This window comes from Schistocerca cancellata, chromosome 4, assembly GCF_023864275.1.
Source record: "Schistocerca cancellata isolate TAMUIC-IGC-003103 chromosome 4, iqSchCanc2.1, whole genome shotgun sequence".
Lineage (NCBI taxonomy): Eukaryota > Metazoa > Arthropoda > Insecta > Orthoptera > Acrididae > Schistocerca > Schistocerca cancellata.
The window spans coordinates 524,266,286-524,288,724 of NC_064629.1; the positions used below are offsets into that span (position 1 = coordinate 524,266,286).

At 42.7% G+C, this 22,439-nt stretch overlaps 1 protein-coding gene across 2 annotated transcripts in view; it reads right to left on the minus strand.

Moving 5' to 3' along the window:
• LOC126183447 (elongation of very long chain fatty acids protein AAEL008004-like) overlaps nucleotides 1–22,439 on the minus strand; it is a 261,743-nt gene that overhangs the window by 77,678 nt on the left and 161,626 nt on the right. For both annotated transcript variants that reach the window (XM_049925439.1, XM_049925440.1), the window contains exon 2: nucleotides 14,018–14,095. In XM_049925439.1, the coding sequence (XP_049781396.1) occupies nucleotides 14,018–14,078 (61 nt within the window). In that variant the 5' untranslated portion in view covers nucleotides 14,079–14,095. The remainder of the gene's footprint in view (nucleotides 1–14,017; nucleotides 14,096–22,439) is intronic.

Sequence of the window (22,439 nt, forward strand, 5' to 3'; positions counted from 1 at the left end):
TGAATGTGTTAGCTGATATCACCTTTGTAAAAGAGTGTAAAAGACGCTTCTGACGGGCAGGTCTAAGTAATTGTTTAAATCATATTTAAAGAAACACTGTGGTCATTTATCGTGAGCGTACTTAGGGAACAGTAGTGGATTAGTTATTTATGGGCAAACCTTTATTTGTATTTATTGTAAATGGTCTGAGTGTGACCGAATGTTAATAACATTTCTTTGTTTAAATATTGTTGTAATGTATTAGTTTTGTGCAGAAAGAGCACATATTGAGTCAAATAATTTCTTTGGAGCTTAAGATGAATTTGTTGTGCAGCTGAACGCCAGCAGACCCAGGTCTTAGAGAGCGCCGCAGAAGTACGGCTAGGCGATCGTGACGGGCGACACCAGGTATAAATACGAGCAACGTCGGCGGAAATGGGCAAATCACAAGGCTGAGAATATGGAAGGCAACGAATCGTATGGCCTTTGTGTAGGAGACAATGCTCCAAGATATGGAGATGTGTCAGACAAGCTGAAAGATGGGTTCTTACAGCTCATCAAGAACCTATAATAACTCACAGTCAAGTGTTAGCAAATCTGAATAAACCTACGATCTCCGAAAAATGAGGCACTTCAAATGACACAACAATATTTTAATATCTTTAAAGTACAGAAGCTAATATTTCACAGTGAATAAATATATACTCAATGAACCTCTAAGTTAACAACTTTCATCACTTTATGAGATTTCAACAAAAGGATACCTCAGATAATATCATTGTAATCTAGCTATCACTCCTGAAACCTACTCAACTGTATATGTTTTATTTATTGACTTATCACGTCTTTCATATCCTTTTTATTACGCAAATGAGTGTCACAGCATCGTATTCTCCACAATTACATAGCAAATGGATACAGCATGAACACCTCATAGCTTGACAAACTTGTGTACTTATAGGGTGACAATTATTGAACTATATGAAATAAAATCGTCATAACTTCTGAACGGTTTCCGTTCAAACTGCACGACTCCAATGTTGGTTGTGGGGTATGATGGGAATTAGTATGCACATGCATGATTTGGTTTAGCGACGTAGTCGACTTTCATTTGGGTGGGTTCGTTAATAAGCAAAATTGGCACATTTGGGGGACTGAGAATTCGCATTTCGCGATCAAGACGTCTCGTCACCCTCAACAGGTGACTGTGTGGTGTCCAGTGTCCAGTCCTTGATGGGACGGTGCCAACCGAACGGTAGTGAAGGTTTTGGAAGATGATTTCATCGCCACTATCCAAAGTGACCCAGATTTCGACAAGATGTGGATCATGCAAGACATAGCTCGACCCATTGAAGCAGGAGAGTGATTGATGTCCTGGAGGAGCACGTTGGGGCCGCATTCTGGCTGTGAAGTACCCAGAAACTACGGGCATGGTCCTCGACTGGCCGCCATATTCTCCGGATCTGAACACATGCGATTCCTTTTTGTGAATAATCAATAAAGGTTTTGCAGCACCCCGGTTCCCAGAACTTTCGAAGATAGAAGTTGACTGTGGGTATTGTATCACAGATACAGTCTCTTTGACTGTTCAGAGATGTCACTAAACCCGCCCAAAGATGTAAACAACCATGCACGAACAGCGCCTATTAGACGGAGGGTTTGCGACAGCCGATCAGTTCCAGTCATTCCACCAGGAAGGAGGTACACGACTCGTGTTGCCTGTAGCTCAATCATGCCTAGACGGTCAGTACCTCGGTTTGATTGCTTCCGCATTGTTACTTTGTGCCAGGAAGGGCTTTCAACAAGGGAAGTGTCCAGGCATCTCGGAGTGAACCAAAGCGATGTTGTTCGGACATGGAGGAGATACAGAGACACAAGAACTGTCGGTGACATGCCTCGCTCAGGCCGCCCAAGGGCTATTACTGCAGTGGATGACCGCTACCTACGGATTACGGCTCGGAGGAACCCTGACAATAACGTCACTATGTTGAATAATGCATTTAGTGCAGCCTCAGGTCGTCGTGTTACGACTCAAACTGTGCGCAGTAGGCTGCATGATGCGCAACTTCACTCCCGACGTCCATGGCGAGATCCATCTATGCAACCACGACACCATGCAGCGCGGTACAGATGGGCCCAACAACATGCCGAATGGACCGGTCAGGATAGACATCATGTTCTCTTCACCGATGAGTGCCGCATATGCCTTCAATCAGACAATCGTCGGAGACGTGTTTGGAGGCAATCCGGTGAGGCTGAACGCCTTAGACACACAGTCCAGGGCTGAACGCCTTAGACACACAGTCCAGCGAGTGCAGCAAGGTGGAGGTTCCCTGCTGTTTTGGGGTGGCATTATGTGGGGCCGACGTACGCCGCTGGTGGTCATGGAAGGTGCCGTAACGGCTGTACAATACGTGAATGCCATTGTCCGACCGATAGTGCAACCATACCGGCAGGATACTGGCGAGGCATTTGGCCTTCATGGGCGACAATTCGCGCCCCCGTCGTGCACATCTTGTGAATGACTTCCTTCAGGATAATGACATCGCTCGACTAGAGTGACCAGAATGTTCTCCAGACATGAACCCTGTCGAACATGCCTGGGATAGATTGTAAAGGGCTGTTTATGGACGACGTGACCCACCAACCACTCTGAGGAGTCTACGCCGAATCGCCGTTGAGGAGTGGGACAATCAGGATCAACGGTGCCTTGATGAACTTGTGGATAGTATGCCACGACGAATACAGACGTGCATCAATGAAAGAGGACGCGCTACTGGGTATTAGTGGTATCGGTGTGTACAGCAATCTGGATCACCACCTCTGAAGATCTCGACGTATGGTGGTACAACATGAAATGTGTGGTTTTCATGAACAATAAAAAGGACGGAAATGATGTTTATGTTGACATCTATTCCAGTTTTCTGTACAGGTTCGGGAACTCACGGAACCGAGGCGACGCAAAACTTTTTTTGATGTGTGTAAATTAAAGACAAGGCGTACAGCAATATCCCCAAAACCACTGATGAGCTAAAAACAGCCATGTAGGAGGTCATCGACAACATCGATGTTCCTACACTTCAATGGGTCATGCAGAATTTCGCTATTCGTCTGCGACATATCATCGCCAATGATGGCAGGCATATCGAACATGTCATAACCTAAATCCGAATGTCTGTAGTTACGTTTACGTGTTGAATGAAGTGTGTGCACGGCGTAGTTTGTAACTAATTTACGTTTTTTTTCATATAGTTCAATAATTGTCACCCTGTGAGCGTGAAAGATCTATGTGTGCTGCCAGTATGTTGGTCACTGACCTGCCAGGTATTTATTGTGTTCTGATATGGTCTGTAATTACGCTACGGAATTTGTTTATTTAAGAGTCTCGCGTAAATCTTAAGTTCCACTATTAATAAGGTTAGTGGACAATATTTATTTATTGACATTGGGTTGTATTTCTTCGGTAACAACATGGCTATACCCTCCTTGCAACAGTTCGATTGGCTTGCTGCTGTAAGTAATTCATTAAACAATGCTGTTAGTTCGTTGTCCATATCGTCCCAATATTTGTCATGTAATTCCACAGGTATGCCAATCGTCACCGGGGCTTTATACTCTTGTGCAGCCTTTATAACGTTTTTAAAGTCCTCTGGTAAAGCGTTCTTTAAGTTCGCTGTTCTGCTGTGCCGAAAAGTTATTTTCTATTCCTGCCCGCTTAATCCCAGTGCCTACTTTTTCTGTTCGCGGTGCAGCATAATTTTTGGAAATGCTCCACTATATATTGTCTAATATATGAATGGGAGTTCTATTTAGTCCCATACTCGATGCTGATCCAGTGTGTAAGCTTCTATTTAGCTCGCGTATGCTCTTTAATGACGTGATAATTTGAAGTTAAATCAGTTGATGCTGAATGAATTAGATTAGGAAATGGGACATTTAAAGTAGTAGATGAGTTTTGCTATTTGGGGAGCAAGTAACTGATGACGGTCGAAGTAGAGTGGATATAAAATGTAGACTGGCTATGGCAAGGAAAGCGTTTCCGAAGAAGATAAATTTGTTAACACCGAGTATAGATTTAAGCGTCAGGAAGTATTTTCTGAAAGTATTCGAATGTAGTGTGGCCATGTATGGAAGTGAAACATGGATGTTAAATAGTTTATACAAGAAGAAATAGACGCTTTCAAAATGTGGCGCCGCAGAAGAATGCTTAAGATTAGATCACGTAACTAATGAGGAGGTGGTAAATTTGGTAATTTGTGGTAAGGTCTTATGGGACCAAACTGCTGAGGTCATCGGTCCCGCCCGCATCTCGTGATCGTGCGGCAGCGTTCTCGCTTCCCACGCCCGGGTTCCCGGGTTCGATTCCCGGCGGGGTCAGGGATTTTCTCTGCCTCGTGATGGCTGGGTGTTGTGTGATGTCCTTAGGTTAGTTAGGTTTAAGTAGTTCTAAGTTCTACGGGACTGATGACCTAAGATGTTATGTCCCATAGTGCTGAGAGCCTCAAAGGTCCCTAAGCTTACGCGCTACTTAAACTAACTTATGCTAAGGACGACACACACACACACACACACACACACACACACACACATCCATGGTCGAGGGAGGGCTCGAACCTCCGACGGGGAGAGCCGCGCGGACCGTGACAACACGTCTCAGACCGAGCGGCTATCCCGCGAGGCGAGGAGGTAGTGAATAGAATTGGGGAGAAGAGGAATTTGTGGAGCAACTTGACTAGAAGAAGGGATCGGTTGGTAGGACGCATTCTGAGGCATCAAGGGGTCACAAATTTAGTATTGGAGGGAAGTGTGGAGGGTAAAAATCATAGAAGGAGACCAACAGATGAATATACTAAGCAGATTCAGAAGGATGTAGGTTGCAGCAGTTACTCGGAGATGAAGAAGCTTGCACAGGATAGAGTAGCATGGAGAGCTGCATCAAACCAGTCTCTGGACTGAAGACCACAACAACAACAACAACAAATTGAAGTTGGGTACTGAAATTTTTCTTGCGCTTCTCTGGCTCTATTTTAAACACTGTATAAGTAGATCTATTCATGTCAATTGTTTCAGTTTTGTACCTTCTGAAGGCAATGATGTTTCGTATGACTCCTTCCGAGTTAGTGTACAATTGAGGCAAACCGAGAAGAAATATACTTTGTGTTTTTTGCTCACTGTGTCTCTTCGCTTGCGTACACTTTAATTAGATGAATAACTTTTAGATTAGTCAGTTGTAACTACCATTAAATAATGCTGTTGTACTCGTGGATATTCCTTTACATCCATCCTAACATCCCACCAATGTCTATTTCCACCGCCCCCTTCTTCAGCAGGCCACAGTTGAACCACCATTACCCTCTGCCACTGAAAACCTTCTGTGGTCGATGGTTCATTGTGACGTGGTAGGCCGTATGTTCTGGAAATTATACACCCCAAATTCTGTGCTTATTACCTTTGCAATATGGAAGCTCTGTATGTATACCCTATCCACCCGACCGGCTGCTACTGGAGACACTAAGGATAAGTTGGCCCAAATGGAGTTTATCCCATGTATCCATTAAAACCATATTTTTTACTAAGCTAAATAAAATAGATCAAATCGGGCAGTTTATGTTTGTGGTTTAGGATGTAGTTGTAATCCCCATACAATCCCCATGCAAATTAGCCAAAGATGAGTCAGATCTCGACAACAGAATTCACATCCATCCGCTTTCGTTCTTTTTTCCTCGGGAGTGTGTGTGTATATAATGTGCTATCACTAAATTGTATTGCAGTTTCGAGGCCAGTTTCCAACATCTAGTCCTTGGCGGTTAGTACCACCGTCCCGGCTTTCGTACGTATGTTCAAACAAAACTCGTAACCCATGACATTCCCTGCGTCTTACTGTTGTTTTGGGTCAGCCCTTTCTTACTTCACAGCGACTCTCCGTTGTTTTTCCCCTCACTATTCCGCGTCTGTGTTGTTGTAAGTAGGCTGTTTAGGTTTTTATATTGGTAACGCCACGTAGCGCTCTGTATGAAAATCACTGGCTGTGCTGTGTGCAGTCTGTGGCTGGTTTGCATTGTTGTTGGTCATTGTAGTGTTGGGCAGTTGGCTGTTAACAGCGCGTAGTGTTGCGCAGTTGGAGGTGAACCGCCAGCAGTGGTGGATGTGGGGAAGTGAGATGGCGGATTTTTGAGAATGGATAATCTGGAGGTGTGTCCATCAGAAGCAGTACATTTGTAAGAATGGATGTCATGAACTGCTTTATATATTATGACTATTAAGGTAAATACATTGTTTGTTCTCTATTAAAATCTTTCATTTGTTAACTATGCCTATCAGTAGTTAGTGCCTTCCGTAGTTTGAATCTTTTATTTAGCTGGCAGTAGTGGCGCTCGCTGTATTGCAGTAGCCCGAGTAACGAAGATTTTTGTGAGGTAAGTGATTTGTGAAACGTATAGGTTAATTTAGTCAGGGCCATTCTCTTGTAGGGATTACTGAAAGTCAGATTGCGTTGCGCTAAAAAAATATTGTGTGTCAGTTCAAGCACAGTCATTGAAAATTTTTCAAAGGGGACGTTTCATTGTTTTCTTGCTATTTGTTTGTTTCCTCGCTTTCATCTTCCACTTTATTACGCTGGTTTGTTGCTCATCCTGCAATAGCTGCTTCCTTCCCACTAACTGCTGCGGACTTGCGGTCTCATAAACCTTTGCATTACTACTGATTTGTTGGTTCTACTGCGACTGCGGCAATGGTTCCTTTCTTGTATTGCTCTCAAGCTGAGAGATGGGATCCACTTCGAATAGCGGCTGTATAAAGGTGACGCCCACTACATGTGTCGCGTCTAAGTTTATTTGAGCGATTATTCGTTTTGGTTTACTTCCTGGTCCTTGTTAATGTCGATATGCGTCGAGAGTGTTTTAAGGCAATCCGCTTTGAGATGATCTGTTGCTCCACACGCCACACACATTCCCGGTTGCCCGTCATAAATCAACAACGCTTTGAGTTCCTGAATGAGATTAATTTTGATAACTCTTACATCATTCGGCACATTAAATTACAGGGGTGGACAAAAATATGGAAACACAAAAGCACAACACATTACCATGCATAGTACGCCGTGGGAAACCCGTTGGCATTCAAACCAGCTTCCAGTCGTCTCGGAATGGATAATACAGGACTTAGGCGCGTTCCAAGGTAATCTTATCTTGAAACTCTGCAAAATAGTGGAGAGTTCCAAGACGATGGTAGAGGTGGATAGAATGCACAACTCTCTCCAATGTAGACCACACAGGCTCAATAATATTGACATCTGGTGACTGTGATGGCCAGGAGAGATGCGACAATAGGCTATTTTCTTATGTTAAAAATGTGGTTCGGATTGTTGTTATTCTGATTAATGGTAATATTTAAATAGCATTTATGGTCAATATTATCACAAAATCTCTGTTATTTTTATGTAATTAAAGCTTAAAAATCATTAACTATCAAATCTGGCCACGTGATAGAAAACGCTCTGTTATTAGCTGATGCTCTGGTGACGTCACAGACTAGGAGTAAGACGAAGCTATTTTTTTTTGTCAGAGGAGCCTTAGCCGAAGTTACAAGGTTTCCACGTACTTTTTCTGCAAACAGCTTAGCTATTTAGTGATGGAAAACGCAATTATAGCTGTTAAGTAACAATAGAAATTGATTTTGTGAACGCTGGTAGTGGAAGCTTTGGGAAAGTTGAAGCGCTTATGCTCCACCCACTCAAAGAGGGGTTGCGTGCAACGACGGACATTCTTTTCCCTGCTCCCTGCAACATCATTAAACTCATTCAAAACAAAGGAATTGTAGAACGTTTTCAAATGGGTCCGCGTATTATAACTAGTTTGTCAACTACCAGTCATGAGATACGACCCAATGCACAGTGCTGATTTCCTCTGTAGAAGACAATCGACAGTGTTAAGGGGCTCCGGAACGCCCTATACTTGCAATGTTAAAATAACGCTTATAAATTACATCTTTCCTCACAAAGTATTTGAGGTAGGAAGTTGAACTTTTTACAGATTATTTATTGGAATATGGGCTACAACTTAACACAGGGATTTTACAAAATTTTAGTTCAGTTATTAAAGATGATTTTTTTCAATTGTAATGAAAATTTACAACATTTTTTTGCAATTTTTTATTTATATATTCAAAAATATACAGTTTTTTGGAAAAAGGCTGTGTTAAATTATGCAGAAGGTACTGTGTAACATTTACTGAAAGTTTCAAACAAATATGTTTGGAAGATCCTTAGAAAACATGTAATTAGTATGAGAAAATAAAAGTTTTGGGAATCGAGCGACAAAGATTGGATTAACTTTTTAGTGCATTCCAGGTCCATAGGATGGATTATCTTCATCCTCTGCAAACTCCTCCTCCAGCTTGCTCTTGTTCCTCCTCCTGTTTACTCTTGCTTGTATTTCTAGACTCTTTACAGCCCTGTCTGCAGCCCGAAGGCGTTCCTTGTCTAAAGCAAGCATCGCTCGTACCATGTTAGAATGTTATTATTTACAGTAATAACACATACCTTTGGCTTTCCAACATTTCTCCTTTTCTTAAAAGCCTTCAGAGGATTTCTAATAACTTTACTTTTACTCATTATTATACTTCAACAAAACAGAGACTCAAGAAACAGAATTAATTACGAATATTTTCGAGATAACGACAGAGTAAATAAACATGAAACAATCGACAATCACACCAGCGATATATATTGAACCATCACAGGTTAGCCACAACACATACTTCATCTCACATCACTAAAATGTACCTGATGAACACGGACGTTAATAATAACACCATTTGATAGCAGTTTAACAGCGCCACAGTGGGTCACGCCCATGTAGAACACATTTCAAAAAAAATTTAAAAATAGTTGTAGTCTTCGGAATTGAATAAATTATACATCTATTAAAAGGTAATAGTCTGCAGATTCAGAAAACGCAAAAAAGTAAAAATTGAACTTTTCATGATTTTGAGCCTTTCCGGAGCCCCTTAATGCATATAGTACGTGTTCAGTGGGTAATGGATAGTGCCTTGGACTCTAGTTAAGAGGTAACATGTTCGGATCCTGAAAGAGTCATGGATTTTTACTAGTTTCAGTTGAAATACGAAAATAGCGTTAGCAAGAACTGATAGTAGCAGCTGTTTTGATAGCCGGCTGTATTACATGTAGCTTTACATTAGTGTTAGTCTGAGAAATGGACAACACAGCATAAATGCATTTGCTTTGCGAGCAGACGGTTCACTTTCTTGGAAAGCATTGCTGGTAGTGAAGATATCGCCATACACCCACTGTACAACGCGGAGTGATATAGAGCGTGTACAACATGCAAGTGACACAAACGTAAGAGCTGTGATGTTTGTGAGTGTAAACTAACGCTAGCGTCTGCAGCAGGCTTACTTCATCTTTATGTAAGATGGTGAAACTGAAAATGTTTTTAAACAATAAGGGTCCTAGCCGGACAGTACGAAGATAAAACATTGTTTTTAATAAAATAAAAAGTGTGCGGTCATGTTAACTGAAAAATATCTTTTTGAATGCGACGTTTGTGAACAGTGATTGCAACTGTGAGTGCATGTAAACTGCAAGGAAAACACAATAATATTCTGAAACTTCCTGGCAGATTAAAACTGTGTGCCGGACCGAGACTCGAACTCAGGACCTTTGCCATTCCCAAGTTCGAGTCTCGGTCCAGCACACAGTTTTAATCTGCCAGGAAATTTCATATCAGCGCATACTCCGCTGCAGAGTGAAGATCTCATTCTGACTATAATATTCTGTGTCCTATCGGTGTGTTGAAGTGATTTGGTTTTCATATGAGAGGACTGCCGAGTCGTTTTAAAAATAAGATAAAATTTCCTTTCGGGTTAGATTCGAACCAGCGATCTATGGCATCATCTTATAAAATTCGACGGACTACCGCACTAACTACTAAGCTACCGAATAATTGAGGTACACTTACGTAAAACGAGAATTTCCATTAAGAGTTTAATTTCGTTGAATGATGCTATTCTTCCTAGTAACAGTGGGAGGTCATACCGCGGAGGTAAGCTAATGTTAACTTCACAGTGCAACACAGTTTTAATTAAGTTAGTGAACTTGTGCGTCGGACAATTTGCTGGTAGAGTGCAACCACATTTTACACTTCTTCTCATTCTCTGGAACGCACAAAAACATTTTTTCAGGAGTTTTTATAGCTGTATTTGTACAGTATAGTACTGCACGCCGTTTGTAAGCCATTTTCCGAAAGGTAAATTCGAAAACAAGACATCACTGTGAATTAGCATTATGACAGTAGGAGCAGCGAGCTGGCCAGTGACGTCACAGGCATCACATGACTCGAATGGAGAGTTTAAGAGCGCTTACAAATTATTTGAATTTCATTTCCGTTTTTATTGAAGAATACTGTAATTCAAGTAGGGAAAAAAGCATGTTAGGAATATAAAATGTCATAATCAATCATTTAAGACGATTTCCAGACAACAGTCAAATACTCTGTTCATCCTCATGCTCACAGAACACGTTCTGGACGACGTTAACTGAATGAACAGAAGCCATGCCGTCTTGGAACACAGTGTCACCATGACCTGATAGCCGAAATGGTCACAGAATCCTTGGTAGTAATGCGGCCTTGCAGAGTAAGCATGGGGCACTGGAATGCCACGATGTGGCTGCCTAAATCCTCACCGAATCTCCGCTATATTTCACTCTTAGGACGCAAACTCGGCCAGAAGTTGCAAACAGTACGCAACAAGAATCATCCGATCAAACGACATTCTTCTGTTCTCCAAGTTCTGTTGCTTTTGCACCACGCTTTCCTGTCGCGGGCACTTGCGTTCCAGCTCGGTCTGCTGTTCCTAGCTTATGGAACTCCCTTTGTGTTGTTTTCATTAGAGCGTCATTCAGTTCTGAAGTGACTTTTGCAGCTGTCGTCCCCCTTATTTTTTGTCACATTCTTGTTCAGTGAACATCCTTCACGATCACTCAACTCACGCTGTCGTCCAAGCCGTGACTTAGCGCATGATATTTTCTCCCTTTCCTTGTATGTTTAAATCTTGAGCATCTACAATTTGCCACGTTCGAACTCATTTGGCTTCGACACATTACACTCAGAAGTACACAGAACACTTTTCTGCCCGCGACTGATGCAACGTATTGAGGACATTCCACAGGTGCCTCTCGTGCTCAAATACGAGGGGCGTTCAATAAGTAACGCGACAACTTTTTTACGCGGCCACTTTCGGTTAAAAAATACGGAATTTGTTGTGGGACATCATGGAATATTACCGGTTCAGCTTCTGTAGTTTCATGAAATTGCGACAGGTGGCGGCGCTATACGTAGCCTTCAAAATGGCGTCTGTTACGGAGGTGCGTTCTAAGCAGAGAGATGTCATTGAGTTTGTTTTGGCCGGAAACCAGAGCATCGCATACTCACAGGCGCTTGCAGAATATCTACGGAGACCTGGCAGTGAACAAAAGCACGGTGAGTCATTGGGCGAGGCTTCTATCATCAGCACAACAAGGTCGCACAAACTTGCTGAGGTCGTCGGTCCCTAAGCCTACACACTACTTAATCTAACTTAAACTAACTTACGCTATGGACAACACACACACACATGCCTGAGGGAGGACTCGAACCTCCGACGGGGGGAGCCGCACGGACCGTGACAAGACGCCCTAGAGCGCACGGCTACACCGCGCTGCTTTTAGTTTATGTATTTGTGTGTGTGTGCGTGTGCGTGCGTGCGTGCGTGTGTGTGTGTGTGTGTGTGTGTGTGTGAGAGAGAGAGAGAGAGAGAGAGAGAGAGAGAGATGTGTGTGTGTGGGGAGCGGGGAGGGGGGCTTGCAGGCGCGCGTGCGCAAAATTGTCGTATTTTAATGTTACATCAGAAATAAGTCAAAGTTTCATCCACGCTTGTTTTGTGCTGAATGTCTGGATAGGTGTTAAATGATCCAGGCGTCCTGAGACCTTAATTTAATTCATCATCCGTTTCTTTTATTAGGAGAGACTTTTTCATATCGCATAATTTATTGACAATAACGTATTTCATCTCATATCGTCCAAAATAACTGTGTAAACTACTAAACTGGAAAGAACCGACTTAAGCAAAATCTAAATTGAATGGTAATAGAGTGGATACTCGAATCATCTTGAGGATGGAGGAGCTAATTCAGAAACATATTCATCGCTTTTCTTTAGTTTTTGATATGTAGATCTGGGTCTAGTCATGGAGAATCAGACCAGTAGACTCCAAGTAATCTATGCTCAACCAACACTGCTACCATATTTGCTGCCGAATGAGCTGTTTATGCGAGTCTTATGATACCTTTAGAATCTAGACCTGCTTTTCCAGCTGCTTAGTGCACCCATCCACAGTGTGTTCCAGAACTCGATAAAATTTGAGAAACAATAGTTTACACACAGAGGATCGTTTTTTATTAAGGTGAATATATTTTTTAAACCTACTGTTTATAAATTATACATTTGAGGTGTCCGTAAGATTCTGCGTATGAACAACAGCAATTTTACTCAATTTATATTTTACTAAGGGCGGATTGCTAAGACTGACAACAGTTGTTGTTAATTATGTCCTCAGCCTCTTTACATGCTCGATACATTTTGAGCATGGAAATTCTGTTTCACATCGTGAAAGACACCATTGATGGTGGCAATCAGCTCAGGTCTGGTGGGAAGTAAAGTTATGTAAACTACATTCATCATATACCCATAAAAACGAAATCACAGCGATCGAACAGGAGAAAATACTGGCCTCGCAACAGGCCCTGTTGATCTGTCCCTCTAGTTGGCAGATGGTTTCGCTCATGGATAATCATCGCCAGATTCTGGCTTTCAGTTGCGTTCGAACCAAAGGTTAATGAGCATAACAAATGAGTAGTGGCCCTTAGTTCCAGAAGTAATCAGAAACTTTTGACAATACAGGTCTTAGAAAAATATTTTTAATACTTTTTGTATAGTTGTTTAGGTGCAGAATCCATTTCTGACCTGTGTTTTTCTGTTACTTATCACACCATGACTTCTTTATAAACTATAAAACTAGCCAAACACGTGCTTTTGGAATGAAAAGTGTTTTAATTTTTTAAATAAGAATTGAGGTTTCATTGACGTATAAACGTAGAACTTCCTCTTTATTACATACGATTTGTGTGTCCATTGGCGTATATTTCCTTTTTCTCAGCCTTAAAATATCTAATGCGCCGTTTTTTGCTATGAACTGCTTTTAGTACGCCTCTGTGAAGCAACGAGTAGTAGTGGTATTCCAGCGGCCCTGATACCGTCTTTGTACCACTTTGATGTTTTGATGAAAGCGCTCGCCTTATTCCTCGCTGACGTCAACCATATTTTCAAAGAAAAATCAGTTTGACAGTTCGAAAAGTGAATTGTGAGGTTCATAAAATAGCTTAACTTCTTGAGCTTTTGCAGTACTTTAGCGACAAGAGAAATATAACGTAACTCCTTTTTCTTGGCTAAGAACTTAGTAACAGCCTCCCTGAATCATACTGAAGCCCTCCTCTCAGTCACAGTCATTTTTGATTAATTTAAGGAGCAGTCAAATGAAAACAAGACAGTTGGAAAAAGTAAGTGAATATTATTATTTCAAAACTAATCGCCTTTACTGTTAAAAAAAATTTATCGCACTTTGAGACAAGCCGGTCAATGATTGCATGGAAAAACGTTTACGGTTGCCTACGGAACAATTTTTGTACCCAGGCGTGCACCTCTTCGTCCGGAACAAATCTACGACCACGAATGTCTTTCTTCAGGGCCCCAAAAATACGGAAATCACATGGGGTGAAGACTATCGTTGAGACAATACACATAAGATGGAAACGTAGAACGATGAGTTAATTCACTTTAAAAAGCAATATGAAATGGCATTTTAATTTAATTGTTAAAGTAGTTATTTATTATTGCTGTGTCTTATACAGTGACACGAAGTTAGTGATATAGAAACGCTCGTAAATTAGCTACGAAAGTAAGGGCAGCGTAGTTTAGACACTCACCCGCTAAGTCCGTGAAGACGTAGTCGTAATAGTGCGTCAAACTGTTGTTATAGAGCGCCATGCTGCCCGGTTCTCTCGCTGAAAAAAAGAAGAAAATATACGATATTATATTAGAAGTTTGTTCTGAGTCAATTTCTTACTTTCTGATAAAGTCAAACACAGATCAAAACAATGAAGCCCAAGGCAAAATGATAAAAGTGACTAAAAAATTAAGTGTCCCGATGTTACACGGCAAAAAGACAGAGCTACAAATGTCCTGCCTCTTCTCAGTTTCTCATTTGAGCTGTAACACAAATAAGGCTGATTTAATGACGAACTCCAACATTTTGCAACTTGTATGACGGGGTCGTTCAGTGAGTAAATGTTAGACAACTAAACCAAAGGTTTGTGGTTCGATCCCTACTTCTACATCTACATCTACATCCAGAGAGTGTCACAGAAATGATACAGGATTTGGGCTGGACATCATTAAAAGAAAGGCGTTTTTCGTTGTGACGGAATCTTCTCACGAAATTCCAATCACCAAATTTCTCCTCCGAATGCGAAAATATTTTGTTGACACCGACCTACATAGGGAGGAACGATCACCACGATAAAATAAGGGAAATCAGAGCTCGTACGGAAAGATATAGGTGTTCATTCTTTCCGTGCGCTTTACGAGATTGGAATAATAGAGAATTGTAAAGGTGGTTCGATGAACCCTCTGCCAGGCACTTAAATGTGATTTGTAGAGTATCCATGTATATGTAGATGTAGATACTTCGCAGTCCACCTTACAGCGCGTGGCGGAGGGTACCCCCTACCAATACTAGTCATTCCCCTGTCTGTTCCAATCGCAAAAAGTGCGACGGAAAAACGATTATCTATATGCCTCCGCATGATCCCTGATTTCTCGTCTCTTATCTTCGTGGTACTTACGCGCAATGTACACTCCTGGAAATGGAAAAAAGAACACATTGACACCGGTGTGTCAGACCCACCATACTTGCTCCGGACACAGCGAGAGGGCTGTACAAGCAATGATCACACGCACGGCACAGCGTACACACCAGGAACCGCGGTGTTGGCCGTCGAATGGCGCTAGCTGCGCAGCATTTGTGCACCGCCGCCGTCAGTGTCAGCCAGTTTGCCGTGGCATACGGAGCTCCATCGCAGTCTTTAACACTGGTAGCATGCCGCGACAGCGTGGACGTGAACCGTATGTGCAGTTGACGGACTTTGAGCGAGGGCGTATAGTGGGCATGCGGGAGGCCGGGTGGACGTACCGCGCCGAATTGCTCAACACGTGGGGCGTGAGGTCTCCACAGTACATCGATGTTGTCGCCAGTGGTCGGCGGAAGGTGCACGTGCCCGTCGACCTGGGACCGGACCGCAGCGACGCACGGATGCACGCCAAGACCGTAGGATCCTACGCAGTGCCGTAGGGGACCGCACCGCCACTTCCCAGCAAATTAGGGACACTGTTGCTCCTGGGGTATCGGCGAGGACCATTCGCAACCGTCTCCATGAAGCTGGGCTACGGTCCCGCACACCGTTAGGCCGTCTTCCGCTCACGCCCCAACATCGTGCAGCCCGCCTCCAGTGGTGTCGCGACAGGCATGAATGGAGGGACGAATGGAGACGTGTCGTCTTCAGCGATGAGAGTCGCTTCTGCCTTGGTGCCAATGATGCGTGCCAATGATGCGTGTTTGGCGCCGTGCAGGTGAGCGCCACAATCAGGACTGCATACGACCGAGGCACACAGGGCCAACACCCGGCATCATGGTGTGGGGAGCGATCTCCTACACTGGCCGTACACCACTGGTGATCGTCGAGGAGACATTGAATAGTGCACGGTACATCCAAACCGTCATCGAACCCATCGTTCTACCATTCCTAGACCGGCAAGGGAACTTGCTGTTCCAACAGGACAATGCACGTCCGCATGTATCCCGTGCCACCCAACGTGCTCTAGAAGGTGTAAGTCAACTACCCTGGCCAGCAAGATCTCCGGATCTGTCCCCCATTGAGCATGTTTGGGACTAGATGAAGCGTCGTCTCACGCGGTCTGCACGTCCAGCACGAACGCTGGTCCAACTGAGGCGCCAGGTGGAAATGGCATGGCAAGCCGTTCCACAGGACTACATCCAGCATCTCTACGATCGTCTCCATGGGAGAATAGCAGCCTGCATTGCTGCGAAAGGTGGATATACACTGTACTAGTGCCGACATTGTGCATGCTCTGTTGCCTGTGTCTATGTGCCTGTGGTTCTGTCAGTGTGATCATGTGATGTATCTGACCCCAGGAATGTGTCAATAAAGTTTCCCCTTCCTGGGACAATGAATTCACGGTGTTCTTATTTCAATTTCCAGGAGTGTATGTTGGAGGCAACAGAATCGTTGTGTTGTCAGCTTCATTTGCCGGTTCTCTAAATTTTCTCAGTAGTATTGCTTGAAAAGAACGTTGTGTTCCCTTCATGGTCTCATTTGAGTTCCTGAAGAATCTCCGTAACACTTACGTGTTGTTCGAACCTACCAGTAGCAAATCCAGCAACCTACCTCTGAATTGCTTTAGTCCAGCCTGGTAGGGATCACAAATTCTCGAGCAGTACTGAAGAATAGGTCGCACTAGTGTCCTATATGTGGTTTCCTTTACACATGAACCACACTTTCCTAGAATTTTCTCAACAAAACTGAAGTCGATCATTGGCGTTTCCTACCATTGTCTTCACGCGCTCGTTCCATTTCATATCGCATTGCAACGTTACGCCGAGATATTTGAACGGCGTGACTGCGTCAAGCAGGACACTACTAGTGCTGCATCCGGATATCACGCGTTTTTCTTTCGTTCTCATTCGCAATAACTTACGTTTTTTTTACATTTAGAGCTAGCTACTATTCGCCACATCAACCACAAATTTTGTCTAAGTCATCTTGTATCCTGCTACAGTCACTCAGCCTTGAAACCTTACCGTACAACTTCATCAGCAAACAACAGCAGACTGCTGCCCGCCCTAGTTGGTCCATAGATCTTTCTATGATTTATGAGTTGTGTATGTGAAGAATTTCACCTTATGCCATGGTTCGACGGCTCTGTAAAGTCTAGATCCCTTCCTAATTGGCTGAATGAGCCAGTCCGAAGCTTTTACATAAGACAAGGGCACATCACTTTCAATGTGAAGATGCCTGTTTATAACAAAACACTACGATGTTTAAACCTATCTTCGGGTTGAGACGAACTCTGCTTTCCTTCGGATGTGTGTGATGTCCTCAGGTTAGTTAAGTTTAAGTAGTTCTAAGTTCTAGGGGACTGATGACCGCTGATGTTAAGTCATATAGTGTTCAGAGCCATTTGAACCATTTTTTTTTTTTGATTTCCTTTATTTGTGTTACAACGCTTGGACTACGAGATATTTAATAACTATTTTTATTTGGCTTTTCATCTTTCAGTTTAATAGTACCTCATAGTTCCCAATTAACAACAGCAAATCATTGTTTAGTAAAAATCTTTGAGATATGCACTTTTACAAACAACCTTCACGGAACAGACCATTACGTTAAAAGATGACACAGTCTCCATAATTGTTAATACGGTATTTTTTTTGCAACTGCTCAGTATCTATCACTGTGTCTTTTAATTGGCGCATACAGCAGTATTCATTGTGGCCGAGTACAAGACAAATGAAGTATGAATGGAGCAGCACGTATTGACGCAAGAAAGGAAGCTTTTGAACAATGCAACAAAATTAGAACTAAACCCGCAACACATTTAAGTGACAGTTAATCATAACTATTTGACTTATAGAAGATAGTGACCTCTATTAGCAGTGGCTTAAAATTACATCCTTTGCATCGTGTCGTCTTTTACGTACGCATTCTTTCAAACTCCTGTCAAGATTCCCCATTGTTCACAGCGATAACCCACTAGAGATACTACGAATTTCGTGTCCTGATTTCAGTGTTTTAATTTTTCCTGTGTCCTTGACCAAGTCACCTAAATTCGACTCTTAAGACGGAATTATAAAAAAAAGGAAACCTCTATCGACAAATCCTGTGATCTCATAATCCATCGAATGTCACTGAACCTTGAGATTAGGCGATTACTGATCTCTTTCTCTCACAATGGTTCTCTGCTCCGCAGCCACATGCCTCGATCGTTATTCCGGTTTGGCACTTCCGTACAAAAGCGTTTCCCTTCCGGTCGTGTAAGCGGCAGTCGTAACAGTTTCTTTCCTCGAGTTCTAGGAAAATATGCGTTTGCAGACCCTATATATAATGAAGAAAATGCCCATTTTTCGATTATCTATCGATGCCGCCGATTTTGTGTCGGCTGCGCGTTATGAGCTTCAGAGACGATTTTCTCAAAAAGGGAGGGATATTGAGGAAAAATATCTTAGAGTCTGTCATTCTAGGCTGTACACAAGCAATCTATCGTATATGAGCCTAATCAGTTAGTCGTGTCTGCGGCCTCCCTCTAGTGAGCCCATATCCCGTTACCTTTTATTTTATTCTCATCGATAACAATAGAAACACAGAAGCATTCAGCACCATAGATCATAATAATCACAATGAGGAAAACACATTGCGAAAATAAGAGTATTGCGTATGATCCTCGAATATTCGTGAAAATCTAGATGTGGAAACAAATGTAAATGAAAAAAAAGAAACTGTAGAATGCATCTGGGAGTCGAACATAGGTTCTTTATTTCCCAACCAGACGCCTTGCGAGTAGCACTTTTTTTTGCAAAGCATTTACATTGTGGATACAAAAGAGTCAGTCGAAAACGTTTCTTTCCTCGTTTTCTTGGAGCAGTTTCAGGTTAACTCACTATAATAACCATACGTCACCAATTCTTCTCTCCCTCCCTTGCTAGCCAGATATAAGTAATGCGTTTTTCTTCTATCACCAATACTCAGGCCGGGTATAAACGAGTGTAGCACTATCACCCTAAAATTATATAGGGGCGCTGGCGAGGCTAAGTAATTGATTTTCTAATACAATGTGATCTAAATAAACATCGCTGCTCATAATGGTACTCGTGGCAGCTCAGTACCACAGGAAGTTCACAGGTTGAGAATCTGTCAACATCACAGGAAGTTCACAGGCTGAGAATCGCAGTCTACATCTACATCTACATACATATTCCGCAATCCACCATACGGTGCGTGGCGGAGGGTACCTCGTACCACAACTAGCATCTTCTCTCCCTGTTCCACTCCCAAACAGAACGAGGGAAAAATGACTGCCTATGTGCCTCTGTACGAGCCCTAATCTCTCTTATCTTATCTTTGTGGTCTTTCCGCGAAATATAAGTTGACGGCAATAAAATTTTACTGAAGTCAGCCTCAAATGCTGATTCTCTAAATTTCCTCAGTAGCGATTCCCGAAAAGAACGCCTCCTTTCCTCCAGAGACTCCCACCCGAGTTCCTGAAGCATTTCCGTAACACTAGCGTGATGATCAAACTTACCAGTAACAAATCTAGCAGCCCGCCTCTGAATTGCTTCTATGTCCTCCCTCAATACGAACTGATAGGGATCCCAAACGCTCGAGCAGTACTCAAGAATAGATCGTATTAGTATTTTATAAGCAGTCTCCTTTACAGATGAACCACATCTTCCCAAAATTCTACCAATGAACCGAAGACGACTATCCGCCTTCCCCACAACTACCATTACATGCTTGTCCCACTTCATATCACTCTGCAATGTTACGCCCAAATATTTAATCGACGTGACTGTGTCAAGCGCTACACTACTAATGGAGTATCCAAATATTACGGGGTTCTTTTTCCTATTCATCTGCATTAATTTACATTTATCTATATTTAGAGTTAGCTGCCATTCTTTACACCAATCACAAATCCTGTCCAAATCATCTTGTATCCTCCTACAGTCACTCAACGACGACACCTTCCCGTACACCACAGCATCATCAGCAAACAGCCGCACATTGCTATCCACCCTATCCAAAAGATCACTTATGTAGATAGAAAACAACAGCGGACCTTCCACACTTCCCTGGGGCACTCCAGATGATACCCTCACCTCTGATGAACATTCACCATCGAGCACAACGTACTGGGTTCTATTACTTAAGAAGTCTTCCAGCCACTCACATATTAGGGAACCAATCCCATATGCTCGTACCTTAGTTAGGAGTCAGCAGTGGGGCATCGAGTCAAACGCTTTCTGGAAGTCAAGGAATAAGGCAACCGTCCGATACCCTTCATCCATGATTCGCAAGATATCATGTGAAACACACAGTTTATTGTGCTTGGTGTCTCTATTTGCAGTTAATTTGTTTTAACGTTTTGCTTAATTCAGATCAAACGGTCAAGAAACTGAACGTATGCAAAACGTAGGAAGCAAGGTGTAGGTACACCATCAACTGTCATGCTCATGGATCAGTAATAACCGTGAAATATCTACACGTATCCATCAGCAGTAACTTACGGCTGAAATATTACTGAGGGGAGGGGAGACTGTTGACATACAGATCATTGGAAGAATCCCAAGGAAGTGTATTTCATCAATGTCGCTTAAAACACTACAGTCTGACTAGTTCTTGGTAATTTTTAATCAGTTTTAAATAATATTACGGCTCTGACACACCTATATGTTAATCAATTAAAAACCTGATGACGTGAACAGTGTCAGATTTCGGAATAAAAGGCCTTCTGCTCTCAGACACACCGAATCACAAGAAACAGAATTCACTGTATTATCAAAAGTATTTGTACAGCTATTAGTGTGCATTAATAAGGATTGCATCCAACCTTCACCTCTATGACGGCTCGGACTCTGCTGGAACACTTTCAATGAGGTGTCTGAGTGTCTGTGAAGGGATGGCATCCAATTCGTCCTCAGGATCCGAAACAAAAGGAGATAGTGATGTTGGACGCTAAAGTCTGCAGTGAATTCGCAGTTCTAATTCATCCTCAGGTTGTTCGATTGGGTTGTTATTGTCCACAGATCATTACCTCATCCTCGGACGTGTGTGTGTGTGTGTGTGTGTGTGTGTGTGTGTGTGTGTGTGTGTTTGTGTGTTGTCCTTAGCGTAAGTTAGCTTATGCTAGATTAATTAGTGTGTAAGACAATGGTACGATGACCTCAGCAGTTTGGTCCCATAGGAACTTACCAAAACTTTCCAAATTTCCATTACCTCACAGATGTTGCTTTATGAAAGGGTGCATTGTCACGTCAATGTAAACAATCATCGTCTCCGAACAGTTCATCCAGTGCACACATCATACAATGTTGTAAAATGTGTTCATATCCTTCCGACCTTCCGTATTTAGCGTTGTCTTGAGCGCGTAAAGGGGGCCACACTCTAACCAGGAGAAGCACCCCTATACTCTAACACCACCTACTCCGGACTTCTCCTATGGCAGTGCACATGATGTCGGGTAATATTATTCAGACATTTGCCAAATCCGAACACTTCCATCGGATTGCCACAGGGTGTACCGTGATTCATCGATCCAAATCACTCGTTTCCAGTCATTCACAGTCCGGTGGCTTCGCTCTTTACAACACCGCAAGGGTCGCTTAGCAGTGTCTGCAGAATTGTGTGTCTTATGAAGAGCTGCTCGATCATTCCTGCCCATTCCTTTTAACTCCTTACGGACAGTCATCGTGCTATCCGGACTTCTGGTAGCACTTAGGATCTCACGAGGAATTCCTTCCTCTCATTTAATGCGACTTTTTACAACTACGGTCTCCAATGCTCGGCGGTTCCTGTCCGTCGGGACATGAGGTCTACCTGGTCTTGTTTTTGCTGTAATTGTTCCTTCTCCTTTCCACTTCACAGTCACATCACAAGCTATAGACTTGGGCAACTTTAGAAGGGCTGAAATGCCCTTGATGGATCTGATACTCAGGTTAAATCCTGTGATTAACCCACGATCGATGTCACTGAGCTTTCTTGACCGACCCATTCTGCTGCTACTGATTCTCTGTTAAACATTAACCCCATGTTCTTCTGTTGTGGAGGGCGCAGCTCTCTTGACATATAGTGATGAATTACACATTACAGAGGGTCTCTGAATACTTTTCATCAGACAGTACATTCCTGTGATAGTGTATGTCTGAGAATGGAACCTTTCTCTGCCGAGATCTATTAGTGTTAAAGTGATAAGATTATGTGGTGATTAATATCATAAGCGTGGCTGAGCCGAAATATACTCTGAAACTGTTAAACTACAACTGCTACATCGCTTCTCGATATCTGTAGAATGAATTAAAATTGTTATTTAATTAGGTACCCTTACCAACTTTTACTAATGTAAGGGAGAGAGCAGACAGAGAAAAGAGCTGAGGGTTTCGTCACGCGTTTGTTTACGCTGCACGTAATCGTCAGAGAAGTGCTAACGAGAAGCTAGTTCGGTACACTACAAGAAAGAAGTTAATTGCCACTTAGACACGTTAATGAGATTCCTGGT